The 26,626-nt window shown below is 45.9% G+C and overlaps 1 protein-coding gene across 5 annotated transcripts in view; it reads right to left on the bottom strand.

The window, feature by feature from the left end:
- The window catches only part of ADAMTS9 (ADAM metallopeptidase with thrombospondin type 1 motif 9), an 83,511-nt gene that overhangs the window by 35,413 nt on the left and 21,472 nt on the right, over positions 1-26,626 (bottom strand). For all 5 annotated transcript variants that reach the window (XR_007904718.1, XM_051788735.1, XM_051788736.1 and 2 more), the window contains 17 exons: positions 22,096-22,241; positions 16,017-16,198; positions 15,776-15,912; positions 14,603-14,720; positions 14,245-14,340; positions 11,462-11,628; positions 11,224-11,353; positions 10,527-10,653; positions 8,785-8,995; positions 7,862-8,026; positions 6,588-6,752; positions 5,595-5,714; positions 3,714-3,818; positions 3,401-3,568; positions 2,923-3,207; positions 2,110-2,271; positions 1,344-1,520 (listed from right to left, as the gene is read on the bottom strand). Coding sequence is in view for 4 of the 5 variants with exons in the window: in XM_051788735.1 (XP_051644695.1) it covers positions 1,344-1,520; positions 2,110-2,271; positions 2,923-3,207; positions 3,401-3,568; positions 3,714-3,818; positions 5,595-5,714; positions 6,588-6,752; positions 7,862-8,026; positions 8,785-8,995; positions 10,527-10,653; positions 11,224-11,353; positions 11,462-11,628; positions 14,245-14,340; positions 14,603-14,720; positions 15,776-15,912; positions 16,017-16,198; positions 22,096-22,241 (2,661 nt within the window). In the remaining variant the exon portion in view is untranslated. The remainder of the gene's footprint in view (positions 1-1,343; positions 1,521-2,109; positions 2,272-2,922; positions 3,208-3,400; positions 3,569-3,713; positions 3,819-5,594; positions 5,715-6,587; positions 6,753-7,861; positions 8,027-8,784; positions 8,996-10,526; positions 10,654-11,223; positions 11,354-11,461; positions 11,629-14,244; positions 14,341-14,602; positions 14,721-15,775; positions 15,913-16,016; positions 16,199-22,095; positions 22,242-26,626) is intronic.

The raw sequence follows: 26,626 nt of genomic DNA, 5'->3' as shown, positions 1-26,626 counted from the left end.
GACAAGGGACACATTAGCACCTCAAATGAAATATTTCATAGCACTGTTGCTTGTACTGGTGAAGCACCGGATAAACACCAGTTCAGCAGTTTTATGGCTATTGCAGAACTCACTGAGGTATGATAAAAATACAGAGGAGGATACTGAAGGCATCCATGTCACTGAAAGCACCCGCAGAATGAGAGGTGGTTTTGGCAAGATGACTTTTCAAACTGTGACAATTAAGGAAGTCCAATACATTACAAACAGGTCTCTTTTTGATTTTCCTATAAAGTGCTTTTGAGTCAGATTATTTTTTTTAAACTTCTTCAAATGTTTTTATAACAACATACACAATAAAGATTGACATTTGTTTAAAGGCCACTCCAAAAGAGACAGGTCTGTGGTTTCCAGCGCTCCAGAAGCACCCCAAGTGGCACATGCCTTGGTGCAGGGCTCAGAGCAGAGGGTGCTGCTCTGGGCAGGGAGAATTTCAAAGCTGTGGCACCCAAAATAGCACCCCAACCCTGCAGTTCAGGGCTGCTCGGCCCTCATAAGAGCATCTCTGTAGCAGAGTCCTCCAGCAGCAAAGGAGCAGTATAAGACACCTCTGCTCCAAACACTATTTTGTTATTGGAAAACTCCCAGGGTTTTAAGCCTTCTAGCACCTTGCTGATCCTTTGCTGACTTAATGATAGAGCAGCAGCTGGAGATCAGGCTAGACAATCACTCTCCAGAACCAGAGCGATGCACAAGGACAGCTTAGAGGTGCCTTTGCACTGTACATCACACTCATATTATATACACAGGAACAGAAATTAGAGCACAGGTGTGAATGCACACGTGTTTCTACATAGGTCTATGTGTGGGCAGGTAGGGACTTGCACACACATCTGTACACACTTGTACACGGCTGGGAATTGATGCAATTTAGTACATTCTACCCAGTCATCTTGCTTTTGGCAGAGAACATGCGACTGGTAAACCAGTAGGTGCACAGTGCAGTATTACCATTAAAGAGCAGAACAATTTAACTTCAATGGCAATGTACTGCTTGAATGCCAGGTTTAAATTCATATGCAAAGAACTCAGAACCAAGATTCACAATGCACAGCGTTTGCACAGTGTAATAAAATGGACAAAGGTGGCTACTTAGCGGAAAGTGCCTTTTAAATTAAAAGACTTGAGCTCCTCTAATGTAAGCTCTTCCTGAACAGGTGTTATTCTGAATATATTGTCAATAATCCTCTTTAAGTGCAGTTTTAAGACATGAAGCATTAGCACCTTGGTTCGAAGCAAATTAAATCTGTTGTTACGGGATATCCACAAAACGGTTCACAAAGAGAAAGAGTTTATGGTCGTACCGAGCTCCAAGGACCAGCACTCCAGGCAGCATCTCTAGGACAGTCCTGCACATTGCACTGCTCTCTGTCCGGTGGCTTGTCAAGGATTTCACAGCTCAGATCCGTAAACCTTTCTCCATTGGGGCGCTGGCACACCACCAGCCGCGTTCTTGTCCCTCCCCCGCATGGCTTCGTGCACTGGAAGTCAGCAGAGGACAGAGCAATCACTGTCAGGGCAGCAAAAATACTGCTGACCAGCTGCTCGAAGCATTAGCACCTCAGAAGCCCAATGGTTGTTTCTGTTCCCAACGAACCCACTCCAGCCAAATCCCCCCCAAATGCCATGTGACACTCAGAAGGGGTATCAGCTGCTTCAGCTTCTCTCTTCCTGAAACTGTTCATGCTCCACCATGATCCTGCCAGACCCAACAAGATACTGGATGTTTACATCTCCAATTGCTCATCTCAGATGAATTTTCAGAAGGGAGCAGTGTTTTTATTAAAAAGAGAGGCCTTATGTTAAACTAGGCTTCTCTTCAAAAAAAATAAAAATCTCCATCTTTGTAGAATTTGCTTTTGCTTGGGAGGAAAATTTTCCCATGACAAATGGAAAGGAGAACAACACCAAGCAGTTGCTAGGGCTCACTCATTTATCAGAGGCTGCCTTTCAAGTTCCAATCTTTCTAATAAATGTCACCACAATATCCCTCTCTTCTTCCATTTTTCAGCTGCCCGCTAATGAAAGTCATCCCCTGTGCTGGGAGCCCAGGATGGATGGTGCACTCACCTCTCCCCAGTTGCCATAAGCCCACTGCGGACAGGGGCCAGATTCGCATGATCTCTGCTCCATGGGTTTGCTTTTCTCATCGCAGTTATTTGCAGTGTATCCGTTTTCATCCTGGCACACCACGACCCGCCGCTGGAACCCCCCCGCACATGTGCTAGAGCACTGCAAGACACAATTGCCCACGGCATCGTTGAGTCCAGGAATAAGTGTGCATTCCCAGCTCCTTCCCAGTGCCTTGCACCGTGGGAATGCACCGCTAGAAATTTAATACAGCTAACAGGCATTATTAAACTTCAAACCCCAGCTATTATTAATAGCAGCGCAATGACTTAGGTGCTGACTAAGCAAAGAAAGTAAACACCAGCCTAGTTTTAAGCAGGTGAGTAATCCCCACTGACTTTAATGCAGTGTTTGACATCCCATTTGTCCTTAATTCCCTTTAGGGACTTCCATGCTAAAGCACTGCATACTGGTTGGAGTGAGAGGAACTGGTATTGAGGCTCTGCTGTGCTTTGGCAACAACTCTGCACAGCTGTAAACATCCCGGGAGACGGCCAAGAAGCAGAGGTTGGCCTTTGCCTCATGGAAAATGATGCTTTCAGCTTTCTGCCTAGAGAGCCTTGGAGATATGAGGTGTGAGAGGCTGAGAGGTGAAGACTGAGCGCTACTGCAACACTTGCTTCTGTGAGCAGAGAGCGGGAGAAGGGTCCCTCTTTTCCCTGCACGGTGACTAGAAGGAAAGACCGGACTAGTCCAGAAAGAAAACCAAAACCAAACAGCAAAACCCAGCAGTAAGAAAACCAGGGCACTTACAGCACCCCAGGGGCCAATCCTCCACTGATTGCCTCCCGGTATATGCGCACGGTTTCGGTTCGGGCTGCCCCCAGGGTGCACTTTCAGGCGATGATCCGGATAGAGGAAAGGGTGGATGGGCCTGCCGTAGTCATGGCTGTTTGGATGACAAGGAGACATGGAGCAGTCTTGCTCGGTGGCAGGGAGGTCGTCTGGGTCACACTCACTCCTATCCACCAGCTGGTCACTGTAATTGACGCAGATCACTTGTCGCGTTGCCTTACCTTGACCACAAGTCACCGAGCACTGTGTTACAGTGGGAAAAGGAGACAATCACATTTCCAGCTTTGAAAACCAGAAAGACAGCTATTGCTAACAACAATCAGCAGAAAACCTTAATATCCTCACTTATAAAAGCGCAAGTGTGACAGATTAATGAAGCACATTTCCAGCAGTGAGGTCTATAAGGCTGTCCTGCAAGAGACAGCGTGATGCTTACAGAGCTCCACTCCAAGGCTTTCCACTGCCCACATGGTGTCACGGTGCACATTTCTGTGGCTGATGGCTTTGGAAGGTGGAAACAAGCTGACTCGTCGGCCACGGAGCCCTGGTCATCCCGACAGCTGACGTATCTCATCCGGGTACCCTTCCCACATGTTGCAGAGCACTAGGGAAGAGCAACAAGCACTCTGCTAGGCAGTTTCCTGATATACATTGCAAGGACTTTGGAATGAAAAGTTGCTTAAACACACTTAAAAATATCATATTGTCTACTGTAAAATAATCCTGAAAGTATTATGACACATGCTTACCGGTGTCCAGGATCCAAATCTCCACTGTGTCCTGTGAACGCCTGATATGGATCTCTTGGCTTCGGGACTATTTGGATGGGGAGGACATACAGCTATTTCACAGTCCTGTGCAGGAAATAAATGAGGGAAAACTGGGAAATAAAGAATTTGCAGATGTTTTGCTTAAACCACCTCCTCTTCAATGTAATTATGAATAACATGCAATATCTTGAAACTCTGGGACCTGCATGCCTGTGTGGAGGCAGGCTTCCTCCTTGCATCCTCTTGGTGAATCAGCAAAACTCAGTATCAACATCCCAAGGCCTTTATATGCAGAACCCTCCGTGGACTTTTGACTTATTAGGAATTCTACATCAGGGATCCCCATAACCATGTGCCATCTCCACGCATTAAAACCAGATGTTTTTGAGGCAAAAGATGAAAGTTCATTAAGAGTTCTGGTATGAACACACATCTGCAAAGCAGCAACTTTATCTCCCTTCAAAGCTCCCTTCCTTCAGCACAAGACCTGCAGCCCACACAATAAAGGTTATGCTGCTGATTGCAGCCCTTTGATTCCCTGCAGCCCACCAGACCGCCTATATCCATGTGCTGATCTTCACCACACACCAAGCATGTGAGGGGTTGGGGACAGGCATGTCATTCTGCACAGTCTTGGTACAGCGCCTCACAGGAGGGCTCTGGTCCTGTCTGGGCCTCCTGGGAGGTCTGGTGACAGAAATGATGAATAGCCATGACTTTACTCCATGAGTAGTCCTTGCCAAAAAGGAAGTTAATACTGATTGTCCCCGCGAGGGAGAGCGTGGCTCCTGACAAATGGCATACATGATTTCTGGATGGTTGGGATTTCACTGACACTGGAGACATGCATGCCAAATGATGGCTGATGACAAGTGGGTTTGTTACCCCTTGACTGTAGTGCAATTGGTCTCCATACATGGGAAAAACAGCCCTTTCCCAAATGTTGTGGCCTCAGTCAAACTCTGCGAGGTCACGCAGGACTGAAGCTGGGCAGGGCATCAGCACTACAACTCTCCTATGACAGGCAGACAGTAATGTTCTGTTTTATTCAACTCCTTCAGACACCTTGGACACATCCTCTGCTTGAAAGGGGAATTCATATGTTTGCTTCCAAGTACACAGCATGGAAAGCCTCTTCAGCAAATTTGCAACTTGTACAACATTTCTCAATTTATCTAGCCAGGGAGGATGTCCCCGGAATTGTAGCTGCCACAAACACTACCATGTCACATGCAGCAGGCAAGAAATTATATCCCCTCACCATCATTTGTATCACACAGCAACAGTCCTGCAGCCACGTGAGCCCAGACTGCAGCCAGGCATCCTCAACTCCATGCAAGTCAAAGGAGGTGTCTGCTGTGTCTGAGAGGCCAGTGAATACTGACTCAACCTTATGGTCTCTGGTTGTTTTCCCATATTCATCCACTGTGGCTTCTTTGGCTCGTGAGCTCCTAGAGACCAGCTTTAGCTCTGCATCTGAACAGCCCCTCTCACATCCCATCCTATGGCTAGAGCTCCGTGGACATAAACCATAAGCAAAGGTAATTAATCTTCACCCTCTGAAGTCCTGATGCCCTCATAACAAGTTGTCCATTGCCTTTTTGGCAATTTGGTGCATCAAGCACACATGGAGAGAGTCTGGATGGGAAATCCCTGATTATGGCTTCTCTGCCCCACTTCTACCAAAGCAGGGTGCTGTGCTACACCTTTCCAACAGCCATGTAGCAGACCAAAGCACTGCCCTGCATGGGCTGGTGTTCAGGGCAAGGCTTTGCTGCAGAAAGGTGTCCCCTGACACTACAGCCTGGATGCCTCCATATGCATGCTGGCAAAAGATGGAGACAGGGAAGCAGGATTTACCTGGGTATCTGTTGGCCTGGTTGCAGCGTTACACTCATTATCATCCACCACTGACACGTAGGTGCCCACAACACACTTCACTGCTCTCATCTGGTAGCCTTGGCCACAAGTCACTGTGCACTGGGAGAGGAAAGACGGGAGAAAAAAGTGCTGGGTCTGAGTAGCTGCTTCAGTTAGAAAGTATTAATCAGTCCAGTCTGTATTTAGGCATGCAGCAAGAGCAGCAAAAATAAAACACAGCTTCCTTTCTGGTTTCTCTCCACTTCATGCATTTCAGCTTTAAATTAGGTCAAAGTTTTAACTCACTGCGCCCACCAGTGCCTCACACGCTTCACTTGCTTCCTTGGGAATGAAGGTGTGAGCATTGAAATGATTTACTTTGCTGCACACATTAGAATCAGAGTCTGGGGTAGAACTTGCATGATATCTCTCTTTAAAACTGGTTGTTCAGCCCCATGGTAGCACGAGCAGCTAATGAATAATTTTGCTGATGGGAAATATGTCTGACTGGGACAACTGGTCTGGGTTTGCTGCTGTTTTTTTAAGTCAAGAGCTAACAGCTTCGTGGAAAAGCAGATGCCAGAACACTCTGGGAGAAATGAGCATTTTCTGTATTTTAACAGAAAAAAACCCCTCACCAACCCAGAAACTGGAAAACATTAAAATCAACAAAAGTTATTCAATGGGGGCAGCTTTTCTGTGAAAATTAGGCCATGTATTTATATGCCTAAATATGGATTTAGGAGCGTAACCTTGGAAACCCCTTTTTTGAAAATCACGGCCAATTTAGTATGACAGAGATTAAATTTAGCACAAAGGGCAGGTACTGTTATTGCTGCCTATCCGCTGAACCCAAGCGACCAGAGGGCTGCTTTGGTGTGCAAATCAATTAGCACAGTTATGCTGCTGAATTTGGATGAAAGGGCAGCGCCCAGCCTCAGCCACCCTCGCCCAGGTCCCACTGGCTCGGAGCCCCACGGGGCTCTGCAGTACCTGGCCCCACGGCCCCACTTGCCACGATGCACACTCCTGCTGCTGGCACGTCTGCACCGACTCCGGCTTCGTCTCGGGATCGCAAAACCTGTCATTTAATCGATCTTCTCCAAACTGGCACCAGGTCTGGCGGTGCTTGTGCCCTTTTCCACAGGTGACCAAACACTGCAAAGAGAAAAGTGCAAGCTCAGGTGGTGCCAGGGACGCGCAGCCAGCTCAGCACCTGCCCTGGCACTGAAAAATAAACCTGGAGACCCACTGCAACCACTGCTTAAAAAAGAAGTGGTGCCAAGAGGCAATTCTTTAGCTAACAGTAACAACGTCCTGGAAGACAGGCAAGTGTCTTGCAATGAGAGAGGATTGCTCTGAGGAGCTGGTCTGGAGCCGAAGCTGGAGCATGGAGCATGGAGCACAGCCAGGCTGAGACCCCTCAGCACGGGCAGAGTGAGCCCACAAAGACTCTTGTCTTCCAGTAGCTGTGAGACACAGGGCAAAGGCACAGCACTGTCCTGTGGGGTTTTAGCTGTGCACAATGGGGTGACAAAGGCTTCTGAAAAACTTGCTCAGCTCTGGGTGTGTATGTTAAGGGTCTTGACTTCTGCGGGCTGCAACAGCCTCTTCTACTGCCCTGGAGTGGCTTGGCCTGCCAGCAGCTTGACTCAGGAGACAGATGTTTTGCAGAGAACAATCCCTGTTCTACTTAATTGGTTTCATTATGTCCTAAAAGAATACAATTCACAGAAACAAGAGCAATTTGGCCATAAAGGTGACAAGCAGCCTTTGAAGACTGCTCTCCAGCATCCCCAGTCCTGCTGCAGGAAAATGCCTATCAAGATACAGTTTTGTTTCATTGCAAAGGACACCAGCAGCAGCAGAAGAGGTAACAAACAGCAGGGAGAGGCTGAGCAAGACATCAGTAGGGTGAAATCCTGCCCTCCAGTGACAGCCAGAGCTGCCAGGGCTTTTGAGGACAATCTCAAGGGAAAACAAGGGCAGAAGGTATTTTTCTTCCCAATGTTATAGAGGAACTGTGGAAAAACTAGGGAGAAATTACTGCAGGATTGGAGAGGAATTAACCCCCTGGTAGCTTTTCAGGGAGGCAAGTGACCAGTGGCAACAAGGCCAGTAACTTTGCTGCCTGTCTGAAGCCTCACTGTGCACAGGCTCAGAGAGACCTTCTGCAAGAGGCACAAACAAATCACAGGGGACGAGCACGGACAGAGATATCCCTTTGATCTCTCTGCAGCCCCTCAGGGTGGAGGACCGGCACCCACCTCGGACCAGTCTCCAGTTTTCCACTGGGGGCAGGAGAAGTCGCTGCACCGCTGCACCGTCAGCTTCTCCTGCTGACTGCACTTGCTGTCGTCCAGGACGTCGTTGTAGGTGTTCACGCACATGGCTCGGCGCCGCCGCGTGCCCCCGCCGCAGCTCTTGGAGCACTGCGAAGGACAGACAACGACTAAGTATTTTCTGCCACTCTACTGCTGTTGCCTTTCTCCCTCCTCACAGCCAGGACTGCAGAGTGACTGCAGAAAACCTCCGGAAGAACAATTTGTACTTTAAGTAACAGGTTTTTACTTTATGTATTCCTTTAAAAAGCCAATCTTGCTAAAGCTTAATAAAATGTCACGGCAATGCATTTCATAAATTTATTTCAGGTTATAACCCCATTATTACTTTTACAAGTGTTGCCTTTCAGTTCTCCTAAATAGCTGCTGCTCATTCTCATTTTAGGAGAGATTAACTCTCTCTGACCAGCCAGCCCCCCTTCACCATGCCCTCCCTGGAAAGCCCCAGGCTCGTCAATCTCTCAGTGCCAGGCCTGCATTCAGGAATTTTCTTGTTCAAGTGAAAACTAAAATGTGTTAAGGAAACAAATTTCAGAAGTCCTCTGCTGATGGCAATGCGTCCTCAGCAGCTCCTGGCAGTGGTGATGGCTTTGATGGGAGAAGACAGCTAGCAGAGCTTAGTGTAATGAGGACTTTGGGATGCTTAAAAGCATAAATTAATTGCAGGGAAAAATAAGGAGTACCAGGCTGATTCAGACTACAGTGTCCTCCAGAAAAAGCAGTCGAAGAAGAATCATGGCCAACTTTTGTGGACAACTTTTACATATGTGCTGTTTGCAACCTAAACAGCCTGACATACCCCTGTGCAAGGGGGAGACAGTGTTTGCTGTGCGACGAGCTTCCCTTACCTCGGTCCAGGCCGAGTACCGCCACCCTCCCACGTTACAGTCTCCAGTGCACTTCTCCCTGGTGCTGGGCTTGGGCTGGCTGCTGCAGAAGCGGTCATCCACCTTCTCTATCTTGCCCTCCAGCCTGCTGTACTTGGAGCAGTAGATCTCCAGGATGCGGTAGCCCAGCCCGCACTGTGCCGTGCACTCGCTCTTCCTCGCGATGTGCCACCTGCGCCGAGGAGAGCAAACATCAGCTGCGGGGTTCCAGCGCTCTGCAGGTGACGTGCTCGAGGGTGTTTGACATAAATAGGGAATATATACTCTTGAACTGGAAGTTCTGGCTTTTTGTAACACTTCCCAATGCTTTGTGACTTCCAAAAATCAGAGGCAATTAATCCTGGCATTGCTCCTTGAAGGGAAGGAGCTGTCGCCAGGTCCCTCTTGCAGACAGTGGAGTCACACTGCGACCCTGTGGGACCAGCCAAAGTGGTGAGGGGAATCTGTGGCCAAGCAAGGAACAGTGCTTTGAATGCTTTGCACCCCACGTTCCCCTGCAGGAGTGCCACCTCAGCCTCTAAAGGACAAGCAAATGACTTGCTACAAGACACTTGAGCCCCAGTGGTGTCAGTGGGGATTAGAGGTGTTCCCTCTCAACAGACAGATTTCCACTCTGCTGCCTCCTTCCTAGGACGGACAACAAGGATTGGTGCTGGTGACCCTCAAGGACCCACCTGGGGATACACCCCTGCTTCATATCAGCCCAGCCCTTGCAAGAGATGCTGGACATGAGGCCTGATCCAGGGAGGTGCTGGAGACCCTGAAGCCAATAGGAGCCCATTGCCCCTCAAACCTGGCAGGAGTTTCCCCTTGGGGACCTGGAGACCCCCGGGCTGTTGCCAGTGCCTGTGCGGGGAGTGCAGAGCCCCACTCCCAAGCCAAGAGAGCAAACTTGAGCACAGCCCAGAGAAGAATAAGATCAAGGGGATTTGGAGTCAATAGCTCCTGACTGGTGGGAGCCTCACATCCCTGCCTGCTTTTCAGACTCCTGCGTTTGCCCTTCTCAAGTTTCCAACCTGTTGCAATGGCAACAGCTGTTACCGCGACAACCCGACCCTACACAGCCCCTGCACGGCCCCGGTTTAACAGAGCCAGAGAAACCCCTCGGGAACTCGGCCATCTGAATTGCTTCACCAGCAGCCGCTTAATGCCACCATATTTAAGCCCCAGAAAGGAAAACAGATTGCTTTTTAAAGGAAAATGGGTTGTGATGATTTAGGCTGTGCTCCATCAATTCCAGCACGCCAGGAATTGTCTGGGGACAGCCACAAACCCACTCTACACTAAAGCCTATTCTTTGCTTTAAATAAATGATGATAAATTCAAATATTAGTTACTTCTTTGCTTAAAGTATATGTTTTTCCATCTTTGCAGGCTGTTTGTAGGATGGTGCTGAGCATTTCTGACAGAGGCAGATGCAGATTTCAGGCACTGTATTGCACAGGGAGATTTTTCAACATTAGGAGCATTTTTGTTACAGTTAGTCCTAATTTAATGCAACAAGAGAAATGTGAAAATGTACAACTGTGCCTCTCAAAACACTGCTGGTTCCCTCTTGATTGACAAAGAGGCAACTACTAATCCTTTTCTTTTTTAAAATCTAATGCAGGCTGGTGAGAAAAGGAATTGTGGTGAGAGGTGAAAGGAAAGAGTAAACAATAAATACACAATGTAATGTATATACGCAGCTGAGCAGAGTGCACCTTAATTCACATTCAGTGTTACAAGGCTCAGTGGTGGGATCAGGCTGTGGAATTCGATCGCATCGCTGGTCTGACACCGTGAGCTGATCTGACTCTCTCTTACACACAGGTTTCCTTTTTCTTTCTCCTGCACAGAGAAAACCATCACATTGTTTGCCATGCAGGAAAGTGATCAATTCAGTTATTTCTCTTCCCCCTTTTATGGTAGCATTTAAGAGATGTTCAATTGTGCTTTTCCATTTCTTTCAGAAACAGGAGGGGGTTACGACTGAGCAGAGCAGAAGGGGTTTATTGCAGAAGGGATGGACACAGGCAGAGAGCTGCAGCCCCCCCTGTGAGAATGGGCTCTGAGTGTTTAGCAGGGTGGGCACTGGCAGGTGGCAATGATTGGGTATCAGACTCCAAACCAGACACTGATGACTTTTGCAGCCTTAGCAAATGTCATGTAAGGTTTTCTGTGCTTCAGCTTCCTCACCTGCAAACCAGGTCGTGAGGCTCACCTTGCTCAGAGGGGCTGTAAAGTGCCCTGCTCTGAAACCCATAAGCACCTTTTAAGATGTTACCTACTACTGAAGCCCAGTGAAACAATCACACCCATAATGTGGGAATTCAAAGAAATCAAACAGAGAGGGATCTCACAGCCCTGCCCAGATCCCAAATGAATCCAGGACCAAACTTAGCCTTCTCAAACACCCACCTTGACAGAGCTTACTGCAGGACTGCCATGGGCCATGCTCATTCCAGTAAAACTGCTGAGGTTTGTCCTCAATGGGGATATTAAATGTGTAACGAACGTCAGGATTGTACAAATTGCCAACTGATAAAACCTGAGAGGAAGAAAAGTGAAGCAGAGTAAATCAACAGAAATCACTGGCCACTATTTTCAGCACAATTATGCTGGGCAGACTTTTCCATACGCACAACATATACTTCACCTGGAGCGTTATTTCTTGCTCAATCCGATCTGTAGAATTAATCCTTTCAACAGTATTATCCGATCCACTGTATTCGATCACAGCATTCCCAACTTTGATTTCCCTTTTAAACATACTGACGACAAAGTCTCCATTTAATATAAAGTCTCCTTGACTGTTAGATAAGGCTGCATAGGTGCAAAAAACAAGAACTAAAGAAGCAGAATTAACTCATACGTACACAATAACGTGGGTCATGCGCTCTCAGTGCTCCTTTCCTTTGGGGCTGGGAGGAAAAGCCCACTAGCACTCTCAAACAGAAAGGATGTACAGAGAGCAGCAGAGCTTTTGCAGATATTGTTCCTTCTCCTTTTTCCACTGGAAAGCCTCATTAAAATGAAGGCTGAATGCCTGAAGTTGTTGCTGAACAGTTCACCCATAACCCTGGGCAGAGATATCCAAAAGGCTGCTGTACAGAGCACACACAGGCTGTATCCCCTCATATACCACAAAAATAATCCTGTCCAAACCTTTTCATAAGCCATGTGGATAGAATGGCTTCCCTGTTGTTTCCAGGTGTATTCTTAGGGTAAATGTTTGTACCCTAATTGTCTAAATATCATTTTCTAGTAGATAATGTCAGGAAGTTTGGTCAGTATCTCCCCCTCTCTCTCCATCTCCCTCCTCCCCCCATACTTTTTATTATTCCAAATCTTAAGGTATGTGAAAGCACTGAAGGCTTAAAGCCTAAATGCTTTATAAAAGGAACAGTTTCCTGAAAACAGCAGTCTGCTGCACAACTTCACACTAATGCGATTATGTAGCTAATTTCCTAAGTTAGTTTCCCCACCATTTCACCCATCACAGCTACATTACTACAAAGCCCCTGTACTGAAAAATCTAAACTTAACACCAAAACACCAAAGGCAAGGTTTTTCCATCGAATGAGGAGAGATAATGAAGTAAAACACTGCTCTATAGCAAACAGACGTAGATGGAGAAAAACTCACAAAGCAGAGGCTATACTCAACCAAACCCCACACTTTGGAGGCTTTAATGTTATTAGGCAGTAGTAAAACTCACTAAAGGACTCCTTCCTGTTTACTGTATCTCCTACAACAGTAGGTACATGTCTTGGACTTGATGACAACATCAAATTCCTCCTAAATTGTTAAGCAACTACAAGGTTCACAGTACCAAGGGCCTAAGATTTCACACTCAGTGAGCTGCAAAATAAGTGGACACATGCACACTTCTCATTTGCTTCTAGTCAGGCCTAATGTGAAGAGATGCTTTCCCAGCAATATTAAAGCAACATTAAAGAAGATTTGACTTCATTGCTTCCCAAGAAGATTAAAGGCCCTCCAAGAAGAGCTGGGAAGTTTGGGGCTCCTTCTGGGATGAACCAGTTTTAATAGGCACAACATGGGGAGGATTGCTTTTTCCAGGAAAGAGGAATAATAAAACTTAACTCCCTTCCACAAGAGGGAAAACAATTACACCACAGTATGGTTTTTTTTGGTGCTGATGTGCAGTCATGCTGCACCATCTCATTTCACTGATGTGAATGTGCAAAAATTATGTGACGCAGCTGCAAATGCACAGAGAGCCCTGCACGGTGCCCTCCTGGGAATGGGGACAGGGAACACCCACTTAGCTTTTTGTCTCAATAAAGGGTCCAGCAACAGGATAGTATTTCAGAGCAACAGCCAAAGCTGTCAGCATTATTTCCCTTTGGTACATGGTAGTCTCCTCTACTTGCTCCTCAAGTGAGTCCTTTTACCTTTGATGGGGACCACCAGCCTAGTCATGTTTTTAACATTCCCAGTTACAGGAATTTTGCAAGATAAAACAAGATGAAGTGCCCTGTTCACAGATGTAAATACAGGACCCTGTGCTACTGGAGCACAGCTGGTGGTGCCAGGCACAGGGCATGTCAAAGAGGAGAACCAGAGACTCTGAGAGACCCCAAACAGGACTTAATGGCAAAACCAGCCTTCAACTGGCAGGTGTAACACCAGTTGTAATGTGCATTTGTGTTACCTCTGCAATTGAGCCCAAACAGAACTATGGGGTGAATTACTGATCAGCATAGTGGAAGAGAGACTCAAGCCCATGCTAAAGTATATGTGTGTGCAACAGAGTGGTCTAACAGAGCACCACAAGCACATTCATCTGCCTCTAGAGGCATACCCACAGGTTAAAGAAAACAGTGACTAAGGGAGTCCAACATCTAAAGGCCAAGTTATTGTTAGGTTTATATCAAAGCCAGTATTTTTGGTGCAGAGTATTTCTTTATGGTTATGTATCACTGTCAAGGGCTCAGTCTAAGTGACATCAGAATTATTATTCTCAGAAGAATAGAAAATAATTTCTCTATGTGTTTGTACACACATCTTTCAGGGCATGGCATATTTACTCTCCAGCCAAAGAATGATGACAGCAGAGATAAAGTCGCAGTGTGGAGACTCCAGCAGAGCTCAGAAGCCTGTTTGGTTCCCAGTTTTGTGCCTCAACTCCCATCCACAGCCCAGGCTCAACAGTCCTTCCCAGCCCTACACACACTCTAAGGGGGTATTTTTTATAATCTGTGAACCTCCCAAACTTTGCATCTAGGATGGCATGCATGAAAAGAAGGAAGAAGATAAGGTTGAATGTTTGGCAGACATAGATAAATTCTCGCCAAGAAAACATTTTCCTTAAATGAATTCTTCATCCTCCCAAGCAAAGAGCAGTCAGTAGATATATCACCACAACCAGACAACAAAGCAGATTTCTGGACCAAAATAAGGACTACAACTCACCCAGGTAGTTGTCATCCTCTGGTTTCCCTGAGTAACTGTGCTGACGCACATCAATATTAGTTGCACCAGCTGGGATGCGAACCACAACGTTATAGCCTAGGAAAGATTTAACAGAAAGTCAAGGCCATAACACAGACATTTCATTTGCTTTCTAGGGGGAAGGGAAATGAGGAAAATTATCTCACATTACACAAGCCGATACTTTTCATTTAGGGATAGCATAAATAGTTATAAAATGGAATATACTATAGCTAGAAGGGTTTTGTGTTTTACATCAATGTTTTTGTAGATTAAGTGTGGTAATGGCTTTTATGGACCCACATTTTTCATTATAAAGTTTTTAGCAACAGATTCTTACCATAATGCACCGTGTTAAATGTGCCTGCAACCGTTTTACATGAAGAATTATCTCCACCACAAACACCACATTTATCTCTTCTTGCTTTTGAATTCAGCACATGATCGCATCCAGCTTGCTTTAAGAGAAAAATTGAAAAAACTAGTTTGAGCAAATACAGACTAGAACAGCATTTACAAACCTCCTAATTAAGGCACACAAAAGCTGTGTATGCAAAAGGCTGCCATGAGACAAATTGTTTTGCTTCCCCACATTTTTCCACTGATTTACAGTGTGGCCATCCCACAAGGTTTTCCAATAAAAGGCTTTTTCACAAAGCAAGGATCAGAACTGCTGTTTGCACCAGGCAATGCCTTCACTAGAGAAAAATTCTTGCATCAATTGTTCACATAGAGAAAAGTGTGAAAAATAATTGTGATGGAAATGTAAAGGGCTCTGGGGCCTGAACAGGAGGAACTGTGGCAGAGCACATAAGAAACCATCATTTGGATTTATGCTCAGACCCCCACAGCCCTCACTAACCTAGGGCAGACGTGTAAACAACCTCCACTTGAGCGTGTCCCAAGAAGAGCTGGTGAATGGTCTAGAGTACATGTCTGATGAAGAGCAGCTGAGGGAGCTCAGCCTGCAGAAAAGGAGGCTCAAGGGGAGACCTCATCACTCCCTACAACTCCCTGAAAGGAGGTTGTAGTCAGGTGGGGGTTGGTCTCTTCTCCCAGGTAACAAGCGACAGGAAATAGCCTCACGTTGCACCAGGGAAGGTTTAGATTGGATAGTAGGAAATAATTCTTCACCAAGAGTTGTCAAACATTGGAACAGGCTGCCCAGAGCTGTGGTGGAGTCACCTTCCCTTGAGGTATTTAAAAGGTGTGTGGATGTGACATATAGGGACACGTTTTAGTGGTAGACTTGGCAGTGCTGTGTTAATGGTTGGACTTGATGATGACTTAGAGGTCTTTTCCAACCTAAATAATTCCATGTGTGGCTCTTCTGCAAATCTGGTGGTTGGCACAAGTTTCAGACCAGCTGGGGCTGGCAGAGCCTGGTGATAATGTTGGCAGCCCACGGGCAAAGAGGACACGCCAAGAACCGCGTGGAGCACAGTGCAGAAGTGCCACCCTGCCATGCAAAACTGCAATTCCCCCTTTGCTGAAGAGGGTGGGAGATAATTACCCGGCAGAGGCCCTGCACGCAGATGTCGTTGGTGTCGGGGCCGCAGGGCGTGCCGTCGATGACGCGGTCCCGCAGCTGGTAATACGCCGTGTTTCCCGCCACCCGGCAGAACAACTTGCACCGATCCTTCATCAAGACTGGGCGTGGGAGGGAGGAAAACCAGAGGCATGTTATCTGAACGTCATCACCCCGAGGTGGCGATGCAGGAGGCAGGATCTGTATCCCCGCCCCAGCCACTTACTGCCGCTGTATTTGGGAACCCAGCGCACGTTCGTGGGCAGCCCGTTGATGTTAAAGTGCTTCCCGTCGAAGTCAGCACACTGCTCATCCCGGAAATCCTTCTTCAGCTTTGAGCATGGTTCGGTGTTGCAGGATTTAAACTTCATGCGGCGACCCACACAGTATTTCCCACCATTTTTGGGCCTGCAGAGACAAGATCAGGCTAGACATGAGATGAAATTGCAGTTCTGCACCTGCTCAACACAGTCAGGATTTGCAACACCATTTTGCGGGCTCTGTCTCAGTGCATACCTTTAATTATTAGCCTAGACTGACAAGCAGGAAATGTTATGCAGGTGTCTAACAAAAAGAGGCCGTATATGTGATGCTAAAAAGGGATGAAAAAGGGAGTAATTGCTTTCTGCTGAATGACAACATAGTGAGAGAAGCTAGAGATGAAGAGCAACATCTTCCTCCTCATCTGAGGATTTATTGTCACACCAAGGGATTCTGTCCAGCACCATACTTCCACAACCCCTTTGGTCCTATGAATTTGATGGCTCAGTTTGCATCTGATCTAGTGGTTTGCAAATAACTAACTACCACATGAGAAAGAAGAAAGGGCTTCCTTCCCTGCAGAGGCTGAAAGGCCAGGCAGCACTTAGTCCTTCAGGATTTCTAGCCCCAAATGTTCGAAATGGTAATGTTGGACACTTCAAAACAATTTTATCTCCATGTATGCCAGAAAGCACCAAACATGGCCAATAAATACTTTACCTCCATTTTATAGCAGGATGACAGTGGTATAAACTGGAGAGAGAGATACCATCCAAGCCACATAAAAGCCAGTGGATAAGCCTAGGAGAAACTGTCATTTTGAATTTCCTGACTCCCAGATTCAGGGTTGTAGTCATAAAACTATTTTTGTCCTCATATGTAGACGGAGCCTTTGCCAGAAAACAGATTACTCTGGGGACTGAAAAAGCCTCTACCATTCCAGCTGCTGTCAGCAGTGGTGCAGGAGTGAGCTGCACATCAAAATAACCACCAAACCTGCATCTTCTACCCACCCCCAAACAAAACGAGTGCCAGGGCTAGCAAGAAGTGCAGATTAGAAGAGCAACTCACTGGGCTCTGCTATCCTGGCACCCACACCTCCTGCCTTCCAAGGCTGTTCCTCAGGATCAGCTCTGCCTTACCTTGGGACCAGACACCCATCAGTGCCCCAGGGATGCTGTCAGAGTGCATCTTCCCTTGGAGCCCCCTCGGGAGGGAAGCTGTTTTGCACACTTGGAGACCCTTTAAGATGCAAATGAACGAGTGATAAATGGGAACTACCCCTGCCCTTAGCAGGGAGATGCTCACCGTGAGTTCTCCACTTTGCATGCAGCCAGCACCTCTAACAAAAGGGACAGCACCCCCCTGCACATGCAAGATGGCCTCTACACACAGTGAAACAACAAGTTCCTACAGCCGAACAGAATTTTTTAGCATCTCTACACATCCACCACCTAGGAAGCCTGGCAATGCCTTTTCTCCCAAAAATAACAATTCTTATGCTTGAAAACTCTTTGTGACTCAAGGAGCAGAGTTCCTGTGAAACAAATGGGGAGACAGAGGCACAGAACAGCTTGCCCTTGCTGAAAGATTGCCTGCAAAGCAGGGAAAGGCAGGCAGACTTCCCACCTCTCCATTAGCACCACACTAGGGATGATCACTGGTTTGGCAGGAGTTGCCTCCTTAAGCGGCTCCAGATGAGATGATGAGAACTACCAGCTACAAACGTGGGATTTTTCCTGCCAGCATCCTCTCCTTGCTGAGATCCACACTGCTATGGTGCAGACCCTTCCAGTCCTATCCCAAATGCCAAGGGGTATGATTTGTCTTCAGGCACAGCCTGGAGCAATAGCTGGTAACATCAGCTCTACCTGCTCCGAGGGCAGCTCTCATGTGCCACCTGGAAATGAAATGTGTGCCATTTGCAAAGGTTTATGATGCTTCCAATTAAAGCAAGTGCCCATGATAAAAAGCCCAAGCAATCACACAGTGCCCAGTGCAGATTTCTAATTACATAGTGATTTTACACCAGTTCCTAGTGGAGCAAGTCTAAGCCTGGTTTCTACTGATTTAGTCTATTCTCCACCTTGTTGTGTCACACAACTTGAAATAACTTGATTACACCTGGGACAACTCCAGAGCTAACCCAGTGCAGCGGTCCCTGTAATTGCTGGGGTTTTCCCACCACTGGAGGCTATCCCAGGGACTATTCCCAGAGCCCAGCCTGTAGACTACTCCCATGCAGGCACATTAGCTACCTCCAGCTACAAAGGGACATCTCAACAATCTCACTACACAGCACTTAGGGAAACTTAGTTGTGGTGGCAGCACACTCTAGACCTTGGTGAGTCCATGTCATCCATGGGGATTCATTTTCATTTTGAAAGCATTTAAACCACAACAGAACTGTTGCAGTTTGACAGAGGCTCTAAGTTACACAAACCTCTAAATGCCCTTAAAGAAGGCATTTCTTTAAAACAAGTTGCAGTTACAACATTGTTATGGTAACCACATTGCTTACAATATAAATCAATTTAACTAAAATGAAACTTTTAAATATTAAGTTAGTTACGAAGAACTTGCAGGAGCATTTTCTTTTTTAAAGGGTATGTCTAACAAAATCCAAAGATTTTAGTTTCCTCTTCTCTAGACATGACCCCTGAGATTGAGATAACATTGACACACCATGAACTGAAGGATGCTAAAACTTGCCATTGTGTTGCAAACTGTCAGCGTCAGTGTGGCATTAAATCTCCCCTCAGACAGAGCTGGGAGTCGAAGCACACTCACACTTATGACATTTCAAAACTGCTCCAAACCACCCTGACAGTTTTAGGGTGTTTTTAAACCAACACTGCTTTTCACAGTGTCTGAGGAAACAGAAAGAGCTGAACCTGAAAAATAAGTCAGCCTTATGTGACCTTGATTTTCAGTGTCACGAAGAAATACTGCATACTTCCCTCTACGTAATATTTTTATAGATAAACAACAATGTACCACAGAGACAGAAGGGAAAGCAGTACATGCATAGAAATCTCCTTGTCCACTTTCAATCCAGTATCACTCCCTTACAAGCTGCTGCACACACTCCAGCCTCACTGCACTCCTCCCAGTAGCCCAGAAACTCTTAGGCCCACGGAATGGTGGGGTCTCATCCCCACTCCCAGCCCAACAGGTCTTAAATATGTGATGTTTAGTGCATCACCTGCAATCACTAACTTTGAATATTTTCACTTGCAGACCTTGTGGCAGCACCCAACTCCCAGGAGTCCAGGAGCACCAGGTACAGGCACCCCTCCAAGAAGTGCTGTTTTGGGGCTGCTTTGCACTTGCTTACCCCCACGGGTGGCACCTCTGCCTGGGAGCACAGGCAGTCACAACGAAAGGCCCCTGGAGAATTTTAACTGCAGGGCATGTGTGTTCATCTGCATATCTGCCCATGTACCTGTCCTGTACATGTACCATGTACCTGTGCGTGACTGCAGAAAAATCTGTGAAGCTCTAGTGTGCACAGATCAGTTTGAGATATCCTGGGAAGCCCTGGGACTGGGAGTTGGTTGGTGTGCTGCCAGTGGCCAGCACAGTCATCTATAGATGTGTTTACATGTCAGGCTGAGACAGCTTTCAGCACAGGTGGATACTTTTGTGATGGACTAAAATGCAAATGTGATCTGACTCACATCCAGAGATAACACTCCCCCATCCAGAGAGCCATTTCTGAAAACAAGGCTCCTGGTATTGACATCTTATCAAATATATCCTTTCCCATAATTCTGCAGCTATGTCTTTCTGTTGAAACCAGGGCTTACACCATGAACCCTCTAACGTGACACACTGCAGCCATAGGCTTTGTCTACCAGCCAGCCTCCAATTCCCAAGTGGCCAAACTCAGTGGGAAGGGTATGGTCTGGTTAGTGAATACTTCCTTCAGTGTATGTCAAAACACAGTCTGCTGCCATTCCAGAGGCTTATAGCTCTTCCTGCATCCCTGCAAGATATTTATCCAGGTAGGTGTCAGAGCACTTTACAGAGACAGAAGCTGTAGCCTTACTTTCTGCACTACAGTGGGAATGGGTGTCATTTTCAATGCCAGATTTTACTGGATGCAAGATCTGACTCCAGATCCCTGTGAACAGAAAAAGCTTTAAAAAGCTAAACCATCTTTGAATATAAAAGATTTACTGAGAACTATTTCAGGTCTTAATTGAGGTTTCTGGGTTGGGTTTGCTGCCTTCTACAACAGAGGAGAAACTCTGGTTTTTTTTTGAAATACTTTGAAAAGCAAGTGAGGTGAGAGAGCACCCAGGAGTCTCATCCATTTGCATTGTCTCAGCAGTCCCATGACAACATGGATGGTGGGAGCTCACACTGTGATGTCAAATTACAGGCACAAAACAACAGCCAGTGTAAAGTTGTGTGGATGGTGCTGGGACAGACGACTCCTTGTGGAGACCTTGGGAGGAGTTGGAGAAGAGAGGCCATGCCCAGTACATGGCTCATGAAAAGAGGCCTGGAAAGAACCACTATCAACAATAAGCACAGAGGATTTCTCGGGCAGGTTGGTGCCGAGTGTATTTAGGTGCTCTTGCAAATCCCAGCCAAAGCAATACGCCTCCCAAAGCACCAAGAGACAAAACACAAGCTATGAGAGAAGATGGAATTTAAAATCCCTCGGCTAGCCTTCAGGATAAAGGAGATTTTCTATCACAAAAAGTTATCAGTCCAAACAGATGCCCCTTCATAAGATGGGAATACATCTCACTGACAGCATCCAAGTTTCGGCAGCAGAGCTGTTTTTGATCATGGAAAGATACTTTATTTTTGTCTCTCCGTGGCTACTGGAAGACCATATGGCATGTGCTGACTCAACACAGCCAGAGGAGAATCCCTTTGCACTTGTGTGTTTCTTAGCATCGTTTTAATTAATGTGCTGGTGTCCTACTCCCTAAGCTTTGACCCTACTCTTTCGACACCTGCCCAGCCGTGCTGAGCAGCCTCTCCTGTCACTACACCACCGGTGTCACAGCTACAGTCTCTCTCCCTTCTCCCATTAGCAGTGATGAAACTGTCACTGGCACATCCCTAATGGCAACTTCCTTGGCAGCAAGCCATCCAACACCAATGATGAGAAAGAGGAGTCAGCCTGCTCAATCTTTTCAAGACCCTTCAGTGCAACCAGCCCTGCAGACCCCTCTACTCTGTCTCAGTCCCAAACGAGAGCCCAGAAAGCCTCCTGCCCACCACCCCTTCTTCTGAAAGAAGGTAGTTCAACAGAAACCAGCACAATTCACAATTTATGTAAACAGGCTGTTTTCATACCAGTTGCTCAAGCTATTACTAATATTTCGTCAGCCACATATTTGTCTACTTGAAGCCCACGGCAAAACTCCCTGCCATTTCAAAGAGTGCAGGATTTTGCATTCCAGGCTGACAGCAAACATTTTTGAGGGCCACTTTTTAATAGGGCACAGATTTCTGCTGAGGTTTGGCTAGTCTGCACCAGCTGAAATGTAACTGTATAAAGGATCAGATGCAAAAGGAGCCAAAAGCTGCAAAACCAGTCAAAGCAGGAGTAAAATGGTAGAAAACTGTATAAAAGCCGGTAGGAACAGCTGCAAAAGCAGTCAAAGCTGGGATAAAATGGTGAAAAAGGATAAAAACATGGCTCCTTCTTTTCTCCCTCCTTTCTAAATCACAACTTTGGAGGAAGAAAAACACCTCTGGAAGTGGGATCCCAGCTGTGCCTCCACAGGAATACAGGAGGCAATAAACCCATGCAGAGGTATTAGATTTTTCCTTAGCTCACTGTTGAATGGATGGCTTTTAGAGCACTTTGCCCACAAACCAAACCTGTGCCCGGCTCCTCCTTGGTTCCCACCCTAGCTCATCTATGCCAGGCAAAGCCACCCATCCCCAGAGCAGAGTCACCTGTCCCTAGGGCACACAAGGGTTGGGGACAGACAAAAAGGGGATTTCAGCCCATTTGGGCAGCCCAGCTGCTTTTCCCCATTTCACCCACTGGCACTTCCCCTCCGTGCACTTACTCGGGCCTGTTGCACTCTCGTATCGCCGTCTTTATGCCGCCACCGCAGGTCCTCGAGCAGGTCCCAAAAGGGCTCCATGTCCCCCATGCTCCGTCTATCACCGGTGCCTCTCGCTCTTTGGGCACACACATCCCAAACCGGCAGTGCTGTGTGCAGGGAAACATGGGAAAGGTGGGTTTGTGTTGCTTTTGCACCGTGAGCCGACCAACAGCCCCCAGCCCGGGCGACGACTCAGGTTCGCTCATTTCCCAGCCACACACAATGATTTTTGCAATCAAATAAAGTTGAACTTCTCTATATATCTTTTCTGTCACCCCTGTATTTTAGTTTCTCTGCACCCTTAAATGGCAAAGTGAAGGCAAGGCGCTGAGTCCACGGAATGATTTATGGGATGAAGACTGAGGACAACAGTAACCACTGAATATTCCCTGTTTACTGGTGCTGAACAGCACGGCAAAGCTCATGGCACTGGCTTTTCAAAAAGCTGCTTATCTGATTTCCTGGAGAGCTGCAGGAACTGTGCCGTGTCAGGGGAGGAGACAGGCAATAAGGACAAAACACCAGGGAAACCTCAAACCTCCCCACAGCTATCCAAAGCAGGAAAGGAAACTTCCAAATCTAAAAGGCAATTAAAATAGAAAAATGAATTCCTCAATCCAAAGTCTTTTTTTTTTTTCACTCAGTCATAACATGGGACTTGCCAAGACCTGGTCAACACTTTTGTTTTTTAGCTATGACTCTTGTTTTCTTTTGTTTGGAAAACTGCATAAAGTCATCATAGCAAGCCCCCGTCCCAGTTCTCATGGTATAAATTGTGTCCTTTGGGGTATGTTTGCTAGATTGACTACACAGACTTCTGGAGAGGTGAGCTCTAGGGGAGAGTCACCTTCTGGCCCCACCAGAGTGGATGGAAAAATGTCCCCAAGACCCGTGAGAGCAGGACTTCCCTCTCACTGAACAGTGCTCGCTAAAGTGGATTTAAACACAGAGACATGCAGATACCTAAATCTTTGCAATTATAGGAAGCCCAAACATTGCTGATTGCTCACAGAATAGAAGAGGCTACAGACTTACAGAAGAATATAGGTGCAGCATCATTAAAATATTCCCTTGCAATATTTCGCTGGATCAAGCAGGGAAACACCTGATGATCTTTATGGCAACAGGGTCAAATTTACTGATGTACAGTGTTTTTCAGTCCTTTCACTAATAGCACAAGGTTGTGTCACGACACACACACCATGAGCTCGTGCCCCTTTTTTGGACATCCTTATGAGCCACTTTAGATAAAGCTGTTTAGGAAAACAGAGCAAAAGCAAGCTGTCATAGGGCTGTGCATCCAACAGCCAGCTCTGCAGCACGCTGAACACCTTCTGCCACGATGGCTGACCTGTTGCATTGCTTTGCTGATGAAGAAAGCTGATCTCAGGTGCATTTGCCCACAGGTATGGTTTGCAGGACATCTGAAGAACTCATAGCTTGAGTCCTACATGTGATGTTTGCTCAGAGACGAGCATGGTCTTTGGGCTGCAACATGCCCTAGATTTGCTTCCATCTAAAGATTTGGTTCCCCAGACAAAAAACTGGCTAAAAACCATCTGCTACAGTAAAGGACAGCAATAAAATCAGCTGCAATGCCTCTTTCTTTGCTGCAGGACAAACCCTTATGATGCACAACTCCTCCTTGCACTAGAGGTTGAAAACCTGAAGGCTGGGGACCCCTAGGTCAGCCCTGTACAAGGACAAAGAGGTCCCACAACTATCATCAAAGTACAAAAATACATGACACCAACCCAACAGAGCTGTCCCAGAGGAGAACTTCTCGCAGCAACGTCGATGCTCACAGCTAAATATATAACCAGAGTCATGCTTGGCACCACTGACCCAGAGAAGACGACTGAATAGCTAACTAGTGAATGAACACAGCTAACAGACCGTGACATGACCTATATGTTTCCCATCCCATGGTTGAGAATTAACCAGGAAATCACCTGCATCCGTTGATTTTATTAAAAATTGGGGGGTTGGAGGTGATGGCAATTCAAAGGTGGGGAAAAGAGCAGCTGTTTTAAATAAACAGCAAGATTAGCTTATGGAAATGCAATGGTGTTTCTTGGAACCACACTGTGAACAGTCTGGCTGCGCAGCCTCTGTGCCTTTCGCATTTTAAAAATAATTTCTATGTTGAGATACAACAGAAAAACTAAAAAGCTTGCCAGGATTCTCTTTCCTATGAGCTTACAGATCACAGAATGAAGAGAATAAAAGGGGTTTTGTCTGGAGCAAATTCAAAATATCTTAAGACACAGAGCTGAGCAGGAGAGCACTGGCAGGGATGGGAGACACTACAACAGACTTTCCTTTCCTTTGTCTTGCCACTGGAGTCCCAGATAATTCACCAAATCCAGCTCCCATCCTTGGGCTGACTGGCTGAATAGAGTAGCAGGGGGCAGACAAGGGCTGTGAAGCTCCATGCATGCATAACAGATACGCTACCTGCTGCCATACGGCAGGAGACACAAACGATTACTATTCCTCTCTACTCTTCTGCTATCATTCTCTAAACAGCCCTGAAAACCACAAGAGAGAGAGAGAAAGGCCCAAATTTACGACCCTCTTTATTTTCTTTCAGTGATTTATCTCCACCCAACAATGAGCTGGTGCTGTGAAATGGTAAAACCACCCGATAGTGCTCGCCCAGCAAAGCCAAACTTTGAGCTGGGCTTATGGCTTGATTTAGCAAAACCAAATTCAGTGTTCTCACATGCAAAATATGTGTAAGTTAATACTCTTGTGTTGTTTTAGTGTCCTTGATTTAGGACTAAATTTAGAGCCCGGTTAAATCTACATCCCAGTAGTTTTAGCTAGATTTTTTTAGCTATTCAGGCTCCCTCATTTCCAAAGATATCTCCATAAAAAATGGCATGGTATTTTCTCCATCTGCCAACCCATACATCACAGGCTTTAAACATGCAGACTTGAGGCATTAGTCAGCAAGCACCAGTTTGATGGGGCTCCTGGCCACAGCAAAGTACCAAAATAGCAATTTATTCCTAGGAAAAGAACTCTGGATTCGCACCTCAGCACTTTACAAGCCCAAGTAAACACCAAAGAGGAGAGAGTTTATGATGATCCAAACTTTAACATCGAATTAGACCAACACACAGATACAAGAATTACTCTGTAAAGCCCTTTTGTGAGAACACATTCAAATGCCTGAACACAAGTAGGCTGCATTAGCTTTTCTTAAGAGCCCATCTGCTCTCAGCTGAGAAGTTCAGGTCACACTTGTCTAATTTGTCTAAACTTGTCAAATTGTCTAAATTTGTGGGCTGAAATGTTTTTGCTCACACGGTCTTTATTAAGAGCCATGCAGCTGGACAGTGCCTCTAGCATGACATGGGGTAACTGAGGGAGTGCTAATCTGCTCAATTGCAGTTGTTTGCACATCACTCTGGTCACATCCAAGGGTAACTGCAGGTTTGTTGGAAGAAAATTGCAGCCCAGATTTTTGGAATTTCAAGAAAATAGTAATTTCTGACCTTCCAGCGGTGAGCAGACCCCAAGCTCACCAACAGAGAAATTGAGGACACAAGGTCTCAAGTCACAGGGACTCCACAGATAACTAAGCTTTATCCTGTGCCTCAAAACAGGGGGGATTTCACACAAAAACATTAGAGATTCCAACCACATCTCTAATGTGCATTCTCAACAATAAAAACAAACATGTTGACTGCACTTTTCCCTAAGAAAGGAAGGCAAATTGATCCATGATGCTCATTGTCCTGAAGGAAATCAGTCAAGTGTCATTGAACAATCAAGTTTTCAGATGCATGCAACACAAGATTAATTACCAAAGAGTTCCACAGTCTGTATGGAAAATTATATCTAAAATAGCATCCAGAATTCTTATTAAAATATATATGAAAGACTATGATTTAAAACTCTGACTCTTTCTAAAGAAAACTTATTAATATTATTATTATTGTTGTTGATTTTAAGAGCCAGAAAAGTAAAATTTTAAGCTGTACCATGTAGAATAACATCACACTATTTTTACTAGAACCAGATGGAGAATAGTTTTGTTCAGACACAAATGATGAGAACCAGTTAGCATTTTTATTCAAAAGCTTCAGCATTTCAATAAAAGAAAAAGAAAAATCATCTAACTACTTTTCTCCAGATCTGAACAACTAAAAATTAAATACTTACTCTAAAAACCACAATGCTAGCTGGAAATTAACATTGCACATGGAAATCAAAAGTTTCTATGAATTACTGCCAAAAATGTTCCATACAGAAAATGTCAACCAATTCTATATTTTACTCTGAAGTTGTCAAGATGAGAAGCCAGCTGACAAGTTTATGTTACACAAAATTACTAATTGCTCACATCACACAGCAGATTTCTAACAAAAGCTTAGGGAAGCTTTGCAAAAGTTTTGCTCAAAAGTTCACTCAAGGGCATTAATTTAAAAAGATAAGCACTCCAGAAGGAATACCTGCTTTAAACAATGTTATGCCAAGCAGT

Source organism: Manacus candei, unplaced genomic scaffold (genome assembly GCF_025592945.1).
Source record: "Manacus candei isolate 608988 ecotype Guabito, Panama unplaced genomic scaffold, ASM2559294v1 h1tg000025l, whole genome shotgun sequence".
Lineage (NCBI taxonomy): Eukaryota > Metazoa > Chordata > Aves > Passeriformes > Pipridae > Manacus > Manacus candei.
The sequence above is the reverse complement of the archived record's forward strand: the minus strand, read 5'-3'. Positions and strand labels throughout refer to the sequence as shown.